The 19,164-nt window shown below is 36.6% G+C and overlaps 2 protein-coding genes across 5 annotated transcripts in view; one reads left to right on the top strand and one right to left on the bottom strand.

Moving 5' to 3' along the window:
• The first annotated feature begins 2,171 nt into the window (after positions 1-2,171).
• Positions 2,172-9,885, top strand: LOC108992466 (serine hydroxymethyltransferase 3, chloroplastic-like). 2 transcript variants are annotated; one of them, XM_018967034.2, is made up of 12 exons: positions 2,172-2,334; positions 3,400-3,649; positions 4,131-4,326; positions 4,426-4,600; positions 4,692-4,809; positions 4,913-5,025; positions 5,131-5,253; positions 5,481-5,585; positions 8,523-8,609; positions 8,699-8,806; positions 9,138-9,210; positions 9,304-9,885. In XM_018967034.2, exons 2-12 carry the CDS (start codon positions 3,439-3,441, stop codon positions 9,576-9,578), a joined length of 1,584 nt encoding a protein of 527 aa, XP_018822579.1. In that variant the 5' UTR covers positions 2,172-2,334; positions 3,400-3,438; the 3' UTR covers positions 9,579-9,885. The 2 variants fall into 2 exon arrangements, with proteins under 2 accessions (XP_018822579.1, XP_018822580.1); XM_018967035.2 differs by having other exon boundaries at positions 2,186-2,334; positions 3,407-3,649.
• Positions 9,886-10,534: 649 nt separating this feature from the next.
• The window catches only part of LOC108992467 (protein FAR1-RELATED SEQUENCE 12-like), a 25,168-nt gene continuing 16,538 nt past the window's right edge, over positions 10,535-19,164 (bottom strand). For 2 of the 3 annotated variants that reach the window (XM_018967036.2, XM_018967042.2), the window contains exon 3: positions 13,936-14,104. The gene's annotated coding sequence lies outside the window, so the exon portion shown is untranslated. Of the gene's footprint in view, positions 10,698-13,935; positions 14,105-19,164 lie in introns of those variants that run through there. The other variant, XR_004797747.1, reaches the window with a different exon arrangement.

Raw genomic sequence — 19,164 nt, 5'->3', positions numbered from 1 at the left:
AGAGGAAGTGGATCCATAGAGGTAGCCATAACACTCAGTTTCTCCTGAGTGGTAGCCAACTTGGTACTCTTACCTTCATGGGAGGTGGTTTTACTTAGCAACTCTTGAGAAGAACTCAACTTGACATTACTGATGGCTAGAAGTGATGCCTCACTCTGTTTTTTAGGAGGAGGTACCAATTTTATACCTTCGTCCGCAGTTGAGGGAAGTAAAGAACCGCCTTTGGATGAAATAGACTCATCTAAACGAGGTGAGACACGAGCCTTCTTAACATTTCTTTGTTTCTTCGCCTTTGCCAAGACGTTTCTTCTTTTTCAAGTCACCCGCCGGCAGGGGGCATCAAAAAACTCACGCTCTGAAATGTGAGCCCGACTGTGAACCATCACGAACCTCTCAATATTACTGGGGGTTAAAAGCACATCTTAGAGGCACAGTTTGGGGTGAGCTTTAGCCCAGGACTCGACTAGCCTAACATTGGCCTCCTCACGAGGGGAAAGAATCATTTCGTAGTCATCCCCAGCATGCCTTAACAGAAAATTCCCAATTGGGAACTTCATCGGCGGGAAATTCCCAGCCAAAGCCAATAATAAGGAAAATTTTGTTGGTCCATTCTTTCACATGAGAGTACTTACGCTCCAAATCAAACAATGTCTGACGGGCTCTAAAACTGCAGAGATTCCCCTCCAAACGCCTAAACCCATGAAGAGTTCAAAACTCACAGGTCTGAGTATTCATCACCCACAGGTTCCAACGCCTGTCGCCACAAAACGCGGCAGGCCATCAAGATTCTCCAAGCATTGGGTACCAACTGAGTCGGAGCAAGCCTTAAGATGTCTAACAAGTCGCGAACGGGGCGCACAAAAGACAATCGAAAACCCATGGTAAAATAGCAAGATAAAGGACAACAAAGACAACATACCTTTGGCATCGATAGGTTTCTAGTTGGGAGCTGGAGCTTTCAACTCAACTGAATCAAGGATCTTGAAGTTATTTCGGGCATTCTCCAACTAACCCAAATTGATGACGGAGGACCAGTGAGAACTCGCAAAAATGGAAGCCGGCAGAGCAACAACATTCGGGGAGGGGAGTCGCAGGGTGGAGAAGAGTCCGGAGCAGCAACCACTACCTTACCCTTGGAAGAAGAGGAAGCCATGGAAGGTTGAAGGAAATCGCAGGAAACACAAGAGACAAGAACTTAGAGAGAGAAGGGAAATGCAAGAACTCGGAAAAGAAGAGGAACTCAAGAAACGTGACAGAAGACCAAAAGAAGAGGGAAAATGAGCAATAAATAGGAGTTGAAATGAAGTGACGATTGACGTGCCTGAGGAGAGGAAACAAAACGGCGTACTGACATGCCTCGAAGAAAGAAACAACACCTAGTAATCAAGTCCCATCATGCCATGTGCAATGAGACTTCGTGGGGTAACTAGAGGGGACATCCCGACCGGTTAGCCCCTAAGATGAACCTGGGCTCTTATTAATGAATAAAGCCCATATCATAACCGAGAGGCCCAACTCAATACAAAGAGAACCCAACCCATGGCCAATACAAATTAGATAAGCCAATATCGACTGGATAGTCAATGGCAAAAGATAAATGAGGTTCTAATTCAAATTTGCTAAAAGATGAATTCTCATCTCTAATTTTTTTTTTTTTTGAAATCCCTCATCTCTAAATTTGAATTCAAATAAAAGATAACCATTATCTAATGAAGGAACAAAGATAACTCATGAAACTCTATATAAAGAAAAAATACAGGTAAGTAAATGGGTTGAATTATTATTATTATTATTATCTTCAAATTACTGACTTAAACATAGGAGACGTTCCCTCGAACTCTCGTGCTTTCTATACTTTGGTTGCAGGTGACCGTGAGGTGGTGGTGGTGAAAGACGCCCATAACAAAGCCTATCATTACCCGAGCTAAAGACCCAAACTACAAATCCACCAGCCCACGACCTCACTCTTGTACTTAATCAGAAATCACTTCAGATTAGTTCTACATTTAGATTGGGTATTGAGGCGATATAAAATATAAAATAAATATTAATGAAAATGTAATAAAAAAAAATAGAATATTAAATAATAATAAATAATAATAATAAAATAAATAAAAATAATAATAAAAAAATGAATAATAATTACTATCCAAACTAGTCCTTACACGAGCAAATACTTCTTCACGTGTGCTAAGGTTACGCCGCTCCACTTCCTCAAATTTGTGCTGCCGTGTGTTATAGTTTCACTGACAAAAGCCGCCTTGTTCCGCCTCCATCTCAGTTTTTCTCTAGCCGTCAGTCCCAATCTCTCCTCCCTTTTTTCTATTCCATCAGGTTTGTGTTTTCTTGCAATTGCGATTGATGTACTGGTATTTTGTGGTTTTGAGAGACAAATAAGATAGAATCATCGACAATGGAATTTAATAGATTTACTCATTTGCATATAAAGCCATGACCCAACTCATTCTATGAGGTTTTGCGAAGAATTATATTTTGTGTTTCATGCTTGAGATTTTTGTTGCAAGTTAGCAGTAATAACTGATAAAGGAATAGGGTCTTTTGGTGCCTAAAGGCATCTGCTTGTAATGGCTTCATGAATTTGTATCTGCTTGTAATGGCTTCATGAATTTAACTATCCGCTTGTAATTTTACTAATGAGTTTTTTGGCCTTTGGTATCAATGTAATATTTTGAAGGTTAAAACTTTGAAACACTTTTTCGCATTCTTCTGAAATTGCTAATTCGCATCTTATAAAAGATGTTTATTTTTTTGTGTAATTACATAATAACCTCTAAAGTTTGACCTTTGACTCAAATTAAACCATGAAGTTAATATTGAGTTATTTTGATATGCATTCTGTAGTTTCAAAATCATTAGGATTTAGACCCTTAGTGGTTCTTTGTGGAATAAGGAAAGAACGGGCACTTCTGGACTTGAGTCCTTTATACGTACTAAGAAACCCTTCACATGAATGCCATGCAGTGTTTTAATGAAAGAAAATACCCAAAGACATCTTTATTAGACTGTGGGTTAACATCTGTGGTTTACCGCCATCTAATTTAACGACTTGTTATAGGTTCGTATTATAATGATTTTGAGACTGTAAGGATGGCATTTGAATTGTGCTTTGTCTACTGGTTCTATAAACTTGATTTTTTGTTGTTTCGGCATGTGCTGTAGCTGTATTCTACAAATTATTTGAAGTTTTCTTTATACCACAATGTTTACTTAAAGACTTTCTAATTTCAGACCTTGTTTATCGCATAGTTCTGTTCATGGGTTGAATAATAAGCCATGTCCCATGAGTGTATGTTATATTCGTTGATTCGAATGGATTCTTCTATGCAATATGCTTGCATTTCCATCGAGTTTGTTTTTTAACCTCGGTTTTATTGGTAGTGTGTAGGAAGTTTGTGAAGTCTTGTATCGGAGGCTAGTATGCAGGCTTGTACCGGACCTTCCCTGATGGGTTCTCTCCAACAGCCCATTTGGACTGAGCAATCGAGATTTCCTTCAAAAGGGTGTGGCGTTATTGGATTTTCACACCAAGTAAAACTCAATTTGGTGAAACCCTGTAGATCTTCTTATACTGAAGGAAGTTTGGTTACTGGAAAGCCGCCTTCTACTGTGTCTGTCACTAAAAGTGGAGGTAGCCTACATTTTACAATTAATTGGTTCTTTCTGTTGTTGTGGGTGTACTATGACTGTTTGAAGAAAAGTACTTTTAAGTTGTAGATGTCAAGGTTTGGAATTCATGACCATATGCATCTAACAAAAAGCATGACGCCATCCCAGAAAAAATAGGTTACCATTGCTAATTCTTGTTAGTGCTAAAACCATGTAGGTTAGACATTTATTGGCCTTGGCATGCTATTCTTAAGTACCTGCTTTTGCTTTGTCTGCATAGGCAAGAGTGACTATTTTCTTGTGAGGATGTGATGTCATTAGCATGCACATATCTATAGGTTACTGATAACCACTAATTATTGGCAGAATTTTAGATTCTGGTAAAACTTGTGTTACACAATGTATTCTGTTTGATTAGAAGCATATGAACGAGTTGATGCTTACAGTTGACAGTAAATATTACACTGTTCATTATGCATGGAATTGCATGTTATGAAATGTAGGTAATGGAAATAGCTTTGTAGACCATGGCTTGAGTGAAGCAGATCCTGAAGTTCGTGCAATCATTGACAAGGAGAAGGGAAGGCAGTTCAGAAGCCTTGAGCTTATTGCATCCGAGAATTTTACATCTCGAGCAGTGATGGAAGCAGTTGGCTCATGCCTGACAAACAAGTACTCAGAAGGTCTACCTGGTAAAAGGTAAATTTAGGTAATTTGTGGACAAGTGCTTCAATTTGTATCTGTGTGTGTGTCCCAGTGTGTTTTGTGTGTATCTAATAGGTTTATTATATATTTTAGGTACTATGGTGGCAATGAGTACATAGATGAGCTTGAGACATTGTGTCAACAAAGGGCTCTAGCAGCCTTTCAGGTAGATGGGAAGAATTGGGGTGTTAACGTTCAACCTTTGTCTGGTTCACCTGCTAACTTTGAGGTTTACACAGCAATATTAAATCCACACGATCGTTTAATGGTAAGTTGTTTTTCACACTTCACTTTTGCTTTTGTTGGTTGTATTCACCTCTTGGAATGCATCTATTTACTTATCTATACATGTAATTTAGGGTTTGGACTTACCCCATGGGGGACATTTGTCTCATGGATTCATGACTCCTAAAAGACGGGTGTCAGGCACATCAATTTATTTTGAGTCTATGCCTTATCGACTTGATGAATCTACAGGTGCTGCAATTCCTTTATCAAATTTCTATGGATGCTTTAATCTTTTTCTTTTGAGGGACCGAGGGTGGGGGGGATTAAATATAATTTTTAAAATATCAAACAGGTCTTGTTGATTATGACATGCTGGAGAAAACAGCTATTCTCTTTCGACCAAAACTCATCATTGCTGGTGCTAGTGCTTATCCTCGAGATTTTGACTATCCCCGCATGAGAAAGGTTGCAATGATATCTGCTTACCACCATAGCTTTTATTGTTTCTAAAAAATTTCTCCTTTCTTACAACTCGTACTGACTGATCAAGTTTGATTCTGACTTGTGAAGATTGCAGATGCTGTTGGTGCTTTTCTCATGATGGATATGGCTCACATCAGTGGACTTGTTGCTGCATCTGTTGTTGCTGATCCTTTTGAGTATTGCGACATTGTGACCACCACAACACACAAAGTATGAGCCAATTTTTTCCAATTTTACTGCTCTAAAATATATTGTTCACACATCATTAGAATTTAGGTCATTGGTTTTGTTTGCCTTACTTTTGGTGCAATTGAGAGACATTTGGTTTTTATGGATCATTAGACTGTTAAAATGGCATTAATCCTCTGAAACGCATATTCTATTGTTCTTGCAATCTACGCATGCACGACCTTATAAATTTAGACATCTCTCTCTAGTCTTTGAGAGGCCCAAGAGGTGGCATGATCTTCTTCAAAAAGGATCCTGTTCTTGGAGTTGATTTAGAATCTGCCATCAACAATGCTGTTTTTCCAGGTCTACAGGTCAGTTGGACTTCTTTACTGTTGCTGTTATTGTTGTCATTTGTAACACCCCCTTCCCGTAGGATAGAGATATTACCAACATTTAAAACATAATGCCCGGCAAAGAGATTCATATCCTGAATTACCTCATTTATTGAAATTCATCAAAACGTTAAAACTGAATTGAACATGATTGTTTTGGAAACTGAACGAAATATAAAGAAACATAAACTAATCCTATGCATGACATAAAAGAAATCTAATTCTGGTGATAAAATCACTTATTCATTCCTAAGTCTTGGTACTAGATCTATTCCTGGCAATCCAGCTCTTCATCATCATAGACATCATCTGCGAGAATCAGACATAGAAGAAAACAAGAAACACACAAAAATAATGAGTTGAATACTCAGTAAGTAGTACATCGTATCGTAAAATATAGTCCTTGCCTAACATACAATTCATTTCTAGGATACCCTTCAGAACGTACATACAACTTCATGAATTTCAATTAAATACGTAACATGATCTTTTGAAAGACTTTACATACATATATATCATCACAGATTTACATGGCACCCATTTTCATTATTAACATAAGCGGAAGCATATATAATCAAAACATGTCATTGTGAATGCATAACATCTTGGTTATCTTGTATTAACATGAAGTGAAACACGCTTGTGTCCGTGTTTCCACTTATCTGGCATAACATGGAGTGAAACACGCTTGAGTCCGTGTTTCACTTAACTTGCATAACATGGAGTGAAACACGTTTGAATCCGTGTTTCACTTAACTTGCATAACATGGAGTGAAACACGCTTGAGTCTGTGTTTCACTTAACTTGCATAACATGGAATGAAACACGCTTGAGTCCGCGTTTCATTTAACTTGAATATCATGGAGTGAAACACGCTTGAGTCCGTGTTTCACTAAACTTGTGAACCACGCTTGAGTCCGTGGTACCGTTACATTTCTTATTTTTCTTAATGCATGAGATTTGATTAGGCTTCATGAACATCTCTAACATGGCATAATCTTGTACATGGTATAACGTAACATGACATGGCATGGCATATTCTTGTACATGGCATACTCTTGTACATGGCATACTCTTGTATGATTTAGCATGGCATATCTTTGTACATGGCATATTCTTGTATGATTTAGCATGGCATAGTATAACGTGATTTTACATAACATGCTATGAATGTTTTATGACGTTCCAAGGCACACATGACCCAGGTACTACTTGAACATGGCATACATGGTTTAAGTATTACACAAACATGGCATATATAACCTAAGCATTTCATGAACATGGCTTGCGTAATCTGACTATTACATGGCATACTTGACTTTGAACTACTACTTCATCATTTCATGGCTTTCATGTGAATTTAGTAACATTAAATCAATCAACAATAAATTCATTCACTCAAACATAATCTCATATTTCATCAAGATCGAAAGTAAACTAACCTTGACTTGCCTCTTAGTGTAGCGTAGTAAACAATCATAAGCACATCACATTTTTGTACATAATAATAATATTCACAATATGCATTTATTAATATGATCATACTATTTACCTCTTAGCGCTGCTTCCTGATTTCTAACTTGTAGTGCGTTACCTATACGAGGTACTAATCGTCACTAACTTTTGAAAAAAATGTGTCATAGCATTCTAAATACTTAAAATTATATATAATAATATTATTCAAAACTCATAACATGTTCCTTAACCTCTATTTAAATTATAACTTAATAATTTTATAAAATCTTAGTTAAAAGTCAATTGGAATATTAACTAAATAATAGACTCAAAAGATACTTAAAAAAATATACTTTAAAATTTATGCTTTAAAATCCTTTAAATACTTATCTATAAAAATAAGTATATGACTAATATATTTATTCAATTAAAAGCTTCGGCCTACTTAATAATCAGGCCAAAATAAACCTTAGGCTCGCAAGACAACAACCCACCTAACCCAATACTATAGTTTCTGAAATAATTCAAGTCCAACCAGATTTATAAACCAGTAAAGTTACAACTAAGTTCAGTCCCAATAAAACTCAGCCTAATAGAAAGGGTATTTTGGGAAAACTGAAGCAAAAGGGATAAAAGGAAAATAAGCTTACGGGAGAGAGGGCTGTGCGATGCTCACCGAGGGAGAGCAGTGTGCGACGGCGGCTCTGGGTGGTTGGGAGTGACCGGCGATGTGACTGGGGGGGGTCCCTATGGTGGTGCGACACCGAGAGAGGGAGAGAGAGAGAGAACAAGTGAGAGTTTAGAGAGAGATGGGTTTGAAACTCAAATAACCGAAAGGGAGGAAGGTGGCGCGCGGCAGCAGGGGCTTACCTGAGGGGGTGGGTTCAACGGGGTTGAGATGGCCGGCGTTTTCTGGCGCTGAGGGTAGGGCTCCGACGACCGAGAGTGGTCGGTGATGACTGGGCAGCAAAGGCTTAAGCGGAAAAGTAAGTTGTTTCTCTGGTATTTCGATGTGTGCATCACAGAGGTTTAGTGAGTTTCTTATAGGCGATGGGAGGAGACGACGTGAACTCGTAGGAGATTGGCTGAAATTTGAAATTGCCTAAACTTTAGGAACCGACTCTTTCGTGGATACAGTTTCTGAGAGGGTTTGAAGAGTTTGAATTGGAGTTGATCTCGTACTCTGGAAACCGAAACTAGCATGAGGACTAAGTGGATAGAATATTCGAAGTTTTAAAAGGAAAGGAATCACAAAATCGATCTATCTGTTATCACAAAATCTACAATAAATAAATAAATATAAAGAAAATAAAATACCAATAAATAAATAAATAAAATACTAGTTTTAAATCCTAAATTTAGACCTGTATGTTACATCATTTCTGTGGCGTTCCATGTTTAGGTTCTTTAAAGTTTTTAAAGTTATTTGTGTAGAATTAGATGACAAAATTATCTATGCAGGGAGGTCCTCATAACCACACAATTGGAGGACTTGCAGTTTGCTTGAAGCATGCACAGTCCCCTGAATTTAAGGCTTACCAGAACAAGGTACTACACATTCCTTAAATATCCTAACTTGTTACAAGCCACAAGGTATGCCATAATGATGATAGTTTAGCATAATTACTATCTTGTAGGTGGTCTCTAATTGTGGAGCTCTTGCTAGCCGATTGATTGAATTAGGATATAAGTTGGTTTCTGGTGGGAGTGATAATCACCTGGTTCTTGTTGATCTAAGGCCATTAGTAAGTTTCTGGTGCCCATGTCATCTTTTATTGTTTTTTAGTTTTTTTCATTGATAATTAACTTTTTTACCCAGCAAAATGTAGATCTGTGAACTCACCTTGAAATGCTGTTGGGCCCAGGGCCTTGTTTTCTGTGAACTCATGACCAAGGAGTTGTACTGCTTATGAACATTTTTATAGTAACAAATAAGGCTGTAACATGTGTATATATTGGGCAGGAAATAAGCTTTGTGGTTATCAGTTCAACTTTTTAGGAGCAAGATATTTGAGAGTGGAGTCTCTTTGTGCTATTAACATTATTAGTGGGATTTAAGACTCCATTTATGAACAGGGAATTGATGGTGCTCGGGCAGAGAAGATTCTTGACTTGGCATCTATTACTCTAAATAAAAACTCAGTGCCTGGTGAGTCTTGCTTTTGCAGCCCTGTCATATTCTATTTGAATTGACCTGTTCCTTTCTTGTTGAACTTACACATGCCAATGCTCAATTACAAAGGTGATAAGAGTGCACTAGTGCCGGGTGGCATTCGCATCGGATCACCTGCTATGACAACCAGAGGATTCACAGAAAAAGAATTTGCAGCAGTTGCAGACTTCATTCATGAGGGTGTGCAGATAAATCTTGAAGCTAAGCGATTAGTCTCTGGATCAAAGCTCCAAGATTTCATGAAGTTTGTAGCATCCCCTGACTTCTCTTTAATGGACAAGGTGTCAGACCTGCGCAGGAGGGTTGAAGCTCTTACAACCCAATTCCCTATTCCTGGGGTATGAGTCTTCATCATCAACAATTACTTGTATCGAAATGATAGTTATAGAAAATTATATGAATGATTAAGAAATAGCTTGCTGTGATGTGGGTACAAGTCATCAAACATTTTCCATGTTTTGTATGTTAGCACCTTCCTTTTTTCACATTTACTGCTGATGGAGACTGACCTAAAGTGCTTGCTATTGGCACTACAAATTTTGCTGCATTTATTTTATGGTATATGTAACGAATGAACCGCTGCGACGCTTCTACAGTCGAATTTAAAATAGAAACAAAGTCATGATGTTCTTGATAAGGCTCTTTCACCAATTGCAGACTTTCTTTCATCTTCCCCCCATTTTCGTGTTATTTGTAAATCATTCAACTGTTATATTGTACACAAACACTTTATTTATTGTGCTGAGGATATACTTTTCACACATTTTATGTCGCAAGATTTGATTTGGAAGAGATCTGTTTTTTAAACTTTTTCTTGCAAATATAATTTTTCTTGTACACAAATTTCTTGTTACATTATTTGATAATTTTAGAAACCCACAATATCAAAGGTAACAAGATTTTATAATGTTAAAAGCACCTCACTTCTTATATATATCCCTATAATTTTGAGAATTTTACTTTAAAAAAAAAAAAAAAAAAAGATTTTCTCGAGAAAATGACAGAACTTACTAACAGCCACTTTGTTTTATTGGCCAAAAAAAAAAGAAGAATAAACTCCTATAAAGGCCAAGCAATTTACACAAACAGCAGATCCCAACATGGCTTTTTTGACAAAATCAAAAGCCAAGCCTTCACAAATAACTTCTATGGGTCCTTCTCATCTGCAAAACTCAAAGCATTGCAATCCTCATCCTTATTCCTCTTTAGTCTTATCAGTCCAACAAAAAATGAAACAGGAGCCACCTCCCCAAGTTCATCGAAACCAACCCGCCTGCTGTGGTGGGGTGGGATTAAAATACCATTGGCATACTCTTAAGACAAAACTTCTTTGTTCTCTCTTTCAACTCGTTTCCCCAATAGAAAGATTTTTCATTGTTCATTGCTGATATGTCGTCTTCTGATTGATGCTAACGTGGCAGTCAATGGTCTCATTAGCATTTTCCATCTTTTCCATCCGGAGACTGGTGAATCTTAAGAGCACTGATACTGATTTAGCCAAATACTAGTTCATCTTCAAAATTTGAAGAAATAGAGATGGAATCATATGCATTGAAGTAGTCAAATACTAGTGGATTCAACTATAAGCTACATTATTTCTAAGTGTTTCTTCATATTTGAATATGTACTATTTATCTTCAAAAGTAATATTTTTTTTCTAAAATATCATACCCAACTGCTTTAAATAATTAGGTTAAGGAAAAAAAATAGTTGGAAAACAATAATTTAAGTAAAAATGAAATTATTAATTAACATATGATTAGTGTAGGAAAAAAATTTAAAATAATATTATTAAAAAATTAATATTATATTATTATTTTGACTAATCCAATTTGGGGTTATGGCTTGAATGGTTTTGAATTTATAGAAAATATGTACTTTTAACTAAATTTTGAAGATGACTTTGATGAAACTAATGCTAATGCTCGGAGGGACATATTTGACATCTTCCCATAATTATGGTTACAACTTTGAAACTTTTTAAACCATAAGTATCACTTTTGAAAATGGTCAAAACAACATGTACCACTACCACTTATAAAATATTGAATAATGCTAGGTGCAAGTTTTAAATGAGCAAGTCTTGTATAATTTTCTTTTGTAAAAATACATATCCCATTAAGAAAAAATGAATTTTTCACATTTTTTCATGGTGGAATCTATTTTTTTTATAAAGGTTTTGTATAAGATATGTACATCTGGGACTTGTATATTTTATTTCTCTAAAACATTATTGATACTTTGTGAGAAGTTTTTTTTTTTTTTATTCTATAGATTGCCCTTTTATTTTTAATTATAAATCACCACCCCATTTGTCACAATAGTGTCATTAGGAGATCTTTCACCACACAGGGTGGAGATCTCACCTAATCACCCACCATTGTGGGATGTATCCTCCACTTTGGCAAGGGGTGTCACAAGTATTTTTTTTTCCAACAATTTTGAGATTTCTGAGATTTCTTTGCAGCTAAAGCATTTCTCATCTTAATATATAAATTAGCAAAGCATGAATTCATTAGGTTCACATTTGAATCAAAGGAGCATAACCAAAACAAAATATTTAGATGGAATAAATATTTGAACCTGTGGGTGAGTTTAATACATTCACTTTGAATTGGGATACAAATCATGAATAACTAAAAGCTTTGACAAAACAAAAAATCATCTGAGCTATGCCAAAACAAAGAGCATCTAAAAACTTAGAAGTCGATAATTGCAATTCAAGAGCAGATGAAGTGACTTTATCTACCCGCGGATTCAATGATTCACAATGATTAATCAGATTACAGAAACCTAAGTTATGAATTCAACTGCAGTGTGGATTTCAGTGTTCCAAGCATATAACAGATTTCAAGGTATTTCACTACAATGTAGGTCTAAATTTAGCATGATCCTGTGTGCTTGGACCATGCCTATCAATATCATCAATAAAATTTTTGTTTACTGATTAAAAAAAAGTGTATTATAGCCACATGTATGTTATAACCTCAAAATGATTAGTCAATTGAATGCATCCCTAGAATCGTTTCACTTAGTAAGTAGCCAATGTGAGACTTAGCACCCATGACTATCTTTATAACCAACTCATTCTTTGCGGGATTGGGTCAACAAACTCCTCCTAAATTCTGTCTTCATAAAAGTCTTGTTATACAGTTCTCTGTTACCATATGTAACAACTAACAACCCATGGAAAGCGTTAGCAACATCTGGGCTATAACCCTAAAAAAGATTAATAAATTTGAAACTTCCCTTAAATCACTTATAAAGCATATTTTCACCTAATAAGTAGCCAAATAGACCTTAGCGCTCATGACTACCTTTTTATAGCCTAAAACTTTTAGTGAAGAAGCTATTGAATTCTGAAAAGCTCTGAGCCAATATACCACGGGTAGGAGTTAATTACGCCTAAAATGATAAAAGAACACAGAACCTTAACTCAAAATAAAAATTTACACAGCAACAAGACCTGCTTACATTATTGCCATAGAAAAGGATATAAACCATATAAGCGAAAACAAAGAGAGAACAACATCATACTAAGATTTCAGAGATAAAAACTGATGCAGAATGATTTTTAATTATTTTTTATAAGTTGAATCAGAAGGAAAATTAGACTTCAACAATCAGAATTCCAGAGATACAAACTGAGTTTCGATTTCTGAACACAGCTAACTTAGTTTGATTAATTCATGGACAAAAGGCCAAATACAAAACAGACGGAGTGGAAGTCATGTGAAACAAGAGAGAGCCACGGAATAAATCACTTACCAAAGGCCGAAATCATCCCAGCACTCTATAAATCTCTCTTCCAGCCTCACCATGCACACCCAATAAAAATCCATTCCCTTTTCTTCCTTCTCTTATCTTTGAGGCCTAAAAATCAAGAAGGCAGGAAAACTCTTTCACTTTTGTTCCCCTTTTCTAAAACATAAGAATGAGCTGGCTCCTAAGCTAATCTAAGCTGAATTTGAGATGCATTGAGCGTGAGGTGACATACAAGCTGGTTCTACTTTCCGATTCCTGCACATGTAGTTTGAGATGGAAGTTCTACAGCTGAATTGGTTTGCAAATTGCAAAAGAAACCCCCAAATATTGATTTCATATTTCCATGCATCTCCATATTGCAAAGAAACCCCTGAAGTAATTTTTTGAGCATGTCAAATTTTTATTGATAAGAAAAAAGGGCCTTATCCAATTACGCCTTATCCAATTACACATGAATTATACAGAAAATGTAAGACATCCAAAAAATAGTCCTGAAAATCAAGAAGTATAAGAACAATCTGGGACAACCATCAAGTGGTAGAGAGTATTGAAAGTTGAAGACTTAAGAATCTTCCCCCTCTCAGAAACTAAAATTGTTTCTTTCTCTCCACGCTCACCACATTAAGCAAGACAGATTCATTTTCCACAGATATTCGCTTAGCTAGTAGCTATCAAACTACTCTTTCTAGCACACAAGAATCCAGACCCACCATTGGGTTGCAAACTCCAGGTAAACTACTCTACCTGCCATAAACGTGTATTAGGCAATCCAAGGGAACTTCTAGATCGGCAAAATCAAACTCAAGATGTGTCAGTTTACAGCTCCTCCCAGGCCTGATCTTTGACAACTAGGTGCACCTTGTCCAACACCCCCCTTCCCGTAGGGTTAGGAATGCCACTAAAACAAAAAACTTGCACAAAGTAAGAGATCCAACATAAATAAACATTACCACATTTTATTGAAATTATAAATAAAACATATAGCATAATCATGTCTTAACAGAGGGTGTCTGACAACTATGTGATATTATCTAAGTCTGAGTTCGTGATTAATCTGCAACACAGGTCTAAGCCTAGCCTGCTTGTTCCTCAGCCACATCATCACCTGGGCCATGCAAGCAAACAAAAGTGAGTTGAAAACTCGGTAAATAAAACATCATATTGTAAACATAATTAAACTTATGGGGAAATATTCTTGTATACTTATTCTTTCATAGCATGTGGAATACTCAACAACCACAGAACAAACATATAAAGGAGCTCACAGAACATCCAACGAATAAGTATGGAAATTCTAATCATAACTAAACACACATGTTCAAGAATAAATAAATAACAAAAATCTTCTTCGCAAAACTTATTAAACTTGCCTTTCACTTTATGGCCAACATACTTTACTTTTGTGCACCGAACCACTGCATGTGACCATAAGGGTGGCTGCTTCATTGCTTATAACTAAGTTATCTCCAGTCCCATTGCCAGTGATCATGACAATGACCACTTAATTGCTTCTATCATATCTTTGGTGTACCACACCTTTACTATTGATTCTGTGTGGCTTACACACTCACTCTAACCTTTGCATTAATGCAACGCATCTCTCGTGGCCATTCTTTAAAGCTTCATTCATTACTCACATGACTTGTCTTATAAAAGTCATATGATACACAAAGCATATAAAATTATAGCTTGACATAATAACACAAAGAAATTATGGTGTGATATAAAAACATGGCATGACATGATAGCATGAAGAAATTAATATTCCCATCTAATTGGACATGCTAGGTGTCCAATTATTATATAAACATGTTTTTAACCATCGGTATCCCCAAGTGGCAAGAAGTTCAGCCTTGGAGACAGTTTTGGAGTTGTTGGCAGCAATCCCTGTTTGCAGTACTGATGGAAACTTAGCTATCATACATTGAAATTATGGCCCAGGATTTATCGGTATGATGGCAGCGTGTTAGCATTTGAATCTTAAAAATCTTAAAATTTTCATGTAGTGAAACATGTCTAATGATTGGTGCAAAGTGTGGCAGTCCCCATATGTGTAAAGTGTGAAGATTTTAGAATACCCTCACAAGGGAGTCTTCCAAGAGATTTTATTAAAAATATTCAAAGAAGATTTTTACCGTCATGTTTCGCAGCTCTTATGGCAGCAAGAGGTTCCTCTTAAGTGGATATCTAAATGTTGTAATTACATGAATCACATGTAAGGAGTGTAATAGGGATTAGTATGGTTTATGAGAGGAGTGCATGAATCTGAAGATATTTTACCTATGGCTGCAGCACAATGGACAAAGCCCAAGGATTATAGCAAGGCTTGAAAAGGTTTCATATAAATCCATAGGGTTAGCAGCCTCTTTATGAGGGCTTTCTTGAAGTTGGCAATCCCGATTCTCGAAAATTTTCTGTCTCAAGTGAAAAGGAAGCTTTTAGAGCTGGTTTGGTTACACAAAACCAAACTATCTCATCTTATATCATCATTACAATTTTTCCAAATTCCCACACAAAATATAATAAATAATTCAACTTTTTCAAATCTCAAAACAAAAATAATATTATAACAATATTTTATTCAACTTTCAATAAAACATCTCATCTCATCTGAATTACATAACCAAACAAGGCCTGAGCTTGCGTAATCAATCATAAGGTAATAGGAATAGAGCGGATCAAGAGCTGGTTGCATTGATTTGACTAAAAAACTTGAAGAAAAAATTGGGGACCCCGAGGTCTTTGTAGGGCACTTAGGTCTAGCATCTAGTGCAATTTTTTATTTTTTGACGTGAACAAAGTCCCCTGTGATATGAGTTATTTAGATATAGGACCCTCTGTTAATTTTTCCGTCTATCAACATTACTTGAAAAGATGTGGCCGAACCACAAGCTTCCCCACAAGCTTGTATGAGTCAACTTCAATTTTTTTTAAATAAATTAAAATTCTTTAAAGAAATAGAAAATTAAATTATTTATAACAAATAAAGTGATTTTTAATTAAAAAAGAAAAAAAGAAACCAAACGAGTCCACCCATGTGGTGTTAGATATCTAGTCACCAACGGTGGACGGGGTGGCAGCAACCATGGGTGGCCAATCAAGTATTTTGTGTATTAATATGTATTTAAAATATAGAATATAAGTTTAAATATGCTAAATTACGGCTTGATATTCTTGTGTCTAACAAATCTCCCCTTCTGGTTCATACTTCAATTGAACACATAGGTGAATCTACTCCAAGGTACCTTGTCAATCTGAACTACATTGTTGGTAGCACTTGCACCCTTTTATGGTTTGAGATGCATTTCCTCGAAGTAGATGTACTTCCCAACGTAGTTGTGCTGTTTTTTTCCTCTACTTAGCCATTGAGCAAACCCTAACTTTGAGACCTAGTATATATGTTGCATTTTAACTCATCCATTTATACGTACTTGTTCTTGTTCTTTGCATTGCCATTATTTTGCTCGATCTCGTTCATCTCCAACGATTTGAAATGCGATGATTGTTATATTCGCATTGAGAAGTTTGTACCTTTGTTTGCCCCGATAGACTTGTTCATTTGCTTAGAAAAGAGAAAACACTTGCATCACGAAGAACACGAACAAGCATGCATAAACGGATTAGTAAAAATACACATATATACTAGTTCTCTAAGTTAGGGTTTCCTCGATAGCTGAGTAGAGGAAAAACAGCATGCATACATTGTGGAAGTACGTCTCAAATCCATCTAGTGTTGGATGGAGTATGCATCTTGACAATGCTCAAGAAGTGTTGGGGCACTTCAAGCAAATGTATTCAGGTGTTGGGAACATGGCCTGCATTTATGTGTTGTGTAAGCAATTCTTTGGGTTGGAAAAAGGTACTTTGGGTCTTGAAGAGTATTATCCTCAAGTGATGAGTTATGTGAAAAGCTCAAATGTATTAACCTATTACTTCTGATGTCTCGCATATGCAGTGACAACGTGAAGACTTCGATGTTGTTAGGTTTCTTGTTGGCTTGAAGCCAGAATATGAGTTTGTTCATTTCCAAATTTTGGCTACTCCACAGCTTCCCTCATTTCCTGATGTGTTTTCTTAATTTCAACGTGCCACATTGTCTGGACATGGATCTCAGTTGTCTTCTAATCAGAGTAGTGAGAGATATGCTTTAGTTGCCTCTTATGGCAGTCACATTGTTCCTCCTGTCAGGCATGGAGGCCATGTTGGTTGAGGTGCACGTGGGGGATGTGACACTAAGAGTGGCCGCACTCAAGGTCGTGAATCTTGTAAGTGCACCCATTGTGGTCACAGTAATCACTCGGTAGGCTGTTGTTGGGATTTACATGGTAGATCATATGGGTGAAATCCAATCCCTTCGCTTCGCTTCTCAGACTCTACTAATGAGGCCATTTGTCAAGATACTACCTCATCATCAAATAGCTCCAACCCACCTCCAGATTCAGACATGATCACCATGCCGAAAGATGAGTATGCTCAGCTTTTGTCTCACACATAGGCTCCTTCATCTTCCACAACTACTATTGCCTGATCGGGTACAACATCTGCATGTCTTCTCTCATCCACTCAAGATCCATGGGTCATCAATTCAGGAGTTAATGAACATATGACAATTTGTCTTATTCCTTATCTAATTTAGATACTGTGAAATCTCCAAAGAGTTGTTACTCTTGCTAATGGTTCTCTCGCTAAAGTTACAGGCATTGGATCCACTAAGCTCACCGACTCTATATCCTTGTCATCTATTTTATATGCTTCTGGCTTTCCCTTTAGTTTTAAATGAAAACCCTGTGTTTATATTATGTTTACTACATGATGTGATTCTTATTGGGTATTTAACTCATTTTAGTTGTTTTTAAATGTTTTCCCACCCTAGGTGAGGAAGAATTAGAGGATGTTGCGGGCGATGACGGTGTCCAAGAGTTTGACATTGCAATGAGGCTTGAGGCTTCAGAAAGAGAATTTATACATTACCTTTACTATGACTAGATTTATGCTTCCGAAATGCTTAGCACAAGTTAGATTATTTTAAATAAGTACTATTGAACAATACGTTTATTTTGAGAGATTTCTTTTATAAAAGTTTTAGTGAGGATTTTATTTATAGGGTCTTTTCTGCATGGTGCAAAGAACGTATGTTTTAATGTTAGTAGTGTCTGGTTCCTCTAGCACAACGAGCCTTAGAGGGGTAGGGTGTCATTGTATAAGTATTAAGTATGCACGCTCTCAAGAAAACCCTATGCTTATTATGTTACTGTATGATGTACTACTTATTGAGTATTCGACTCATTTTTTTGTATGTCTTTTATATTTTAATCATCTCTAGTTATTATTCTCAATGTGAGAATGTTGTTGTAGGACGAGGCTTAGCCTAGGGAGGCGATGAAGAAGCCTAGATCATGTACAAAGCTTTTAAGTTATGATTTTTATAGTACAAAGTTTGAAAAATTTCAAATTTCAATAAGTGATCCCGTAGACGTTCTTTTATATTTTCAGTATTTTAATAAAGAATGATTTTATTTATTATGGAATTCTTTATACCTGGTGCTTCATTAAAGAAAAGAAAAAATTGAAAAATTTAAAGGCAATGTAAGTAGCACTCCGGTTCCCCTAGATTTCTAAAAATGACTTTCCTCTTAACCCTAAGGGGATTGGGTGTTACAAGAAAACTCACAAAAGTCAACAAAATTAGAAACATCGAGAAGGGCATTACGAGATATCCACTCGAAAACTGGCTTAAGCAAACAAAGTTATAGAGCTAAACTCATCTTCCCACAATCAATGAGACTTTTGATAAACTCATCTGGGTGACAGCTCTTGATAACCTTTAGACCAAATGTTATACCAAAATCTGGTTTGAGAAATCTTCCACCTACCCTTTCCGCCGGAGTTTCATGGGCGTTACCCTGTTCCCCAATCAGATTTTTGGATGTGAGCTATACTCCGTGAGGAGCCAAACTCACATATGGCCACTTGGCATTTGACCTCTCTTCCTATGTGGCTAGAAATGCTCAGTGACAATCTCTCAATTGTCATTGCCTGGCCCATCTTGCTACCACAGCAGCACCTAGTGTGGTCAACAAGGGCATGGGGATATAAAAAAGGAAAGAGAGGGATGGCTTGCACGATGAGCTATTAACTCAGTGGTAGAACGCACCCCTGATAATT

This window comes from Juglans regia, chromosome 12 (assembly GCF_001411555.2).
Source record: "Juglans regia cultivar Chandler chromosome 12, Walnut 2.0, whole genome shotgun sequence".
NCBI classification, from domain to species: domain Eukaryota; kingdom Viridiplantae; phylum Streptophyta; class Magnoliopsida; order Fagales; family Juglandaceae; genus Juglans; species Juglans regia.
The sequence above is the reverse complement of the archived record's forward strand: the minus strand, read 5'-3'. Positions and strand labels throughout refer to the sequence as shown.

Excerpts from the sequence above, each read along its gene's own strand:
- LOC108992466 (XM_018967034.2), top strand. The coding sequence starts at position 3,439 with ATGCAGGCTTGTACCGGACCTTCCCTGATGGGTTCTCTCCAACAGCCC. Across the intron at positions 4,327-4,425 it reads GAAGGTCTACCTGGTAAAAG|GTACTATGGTGGCAATGAGT; the intron begins GTAAATTTAGGT and ends TATATATTTTAG. Across the intron at positions 4,601-4,691 it reads ATCCACACGATCGTTTAATG|GGTTTGGACTTACCCCATGG; the intron begins GTAAGTTGTTTT and ends CATGTAATTTAG.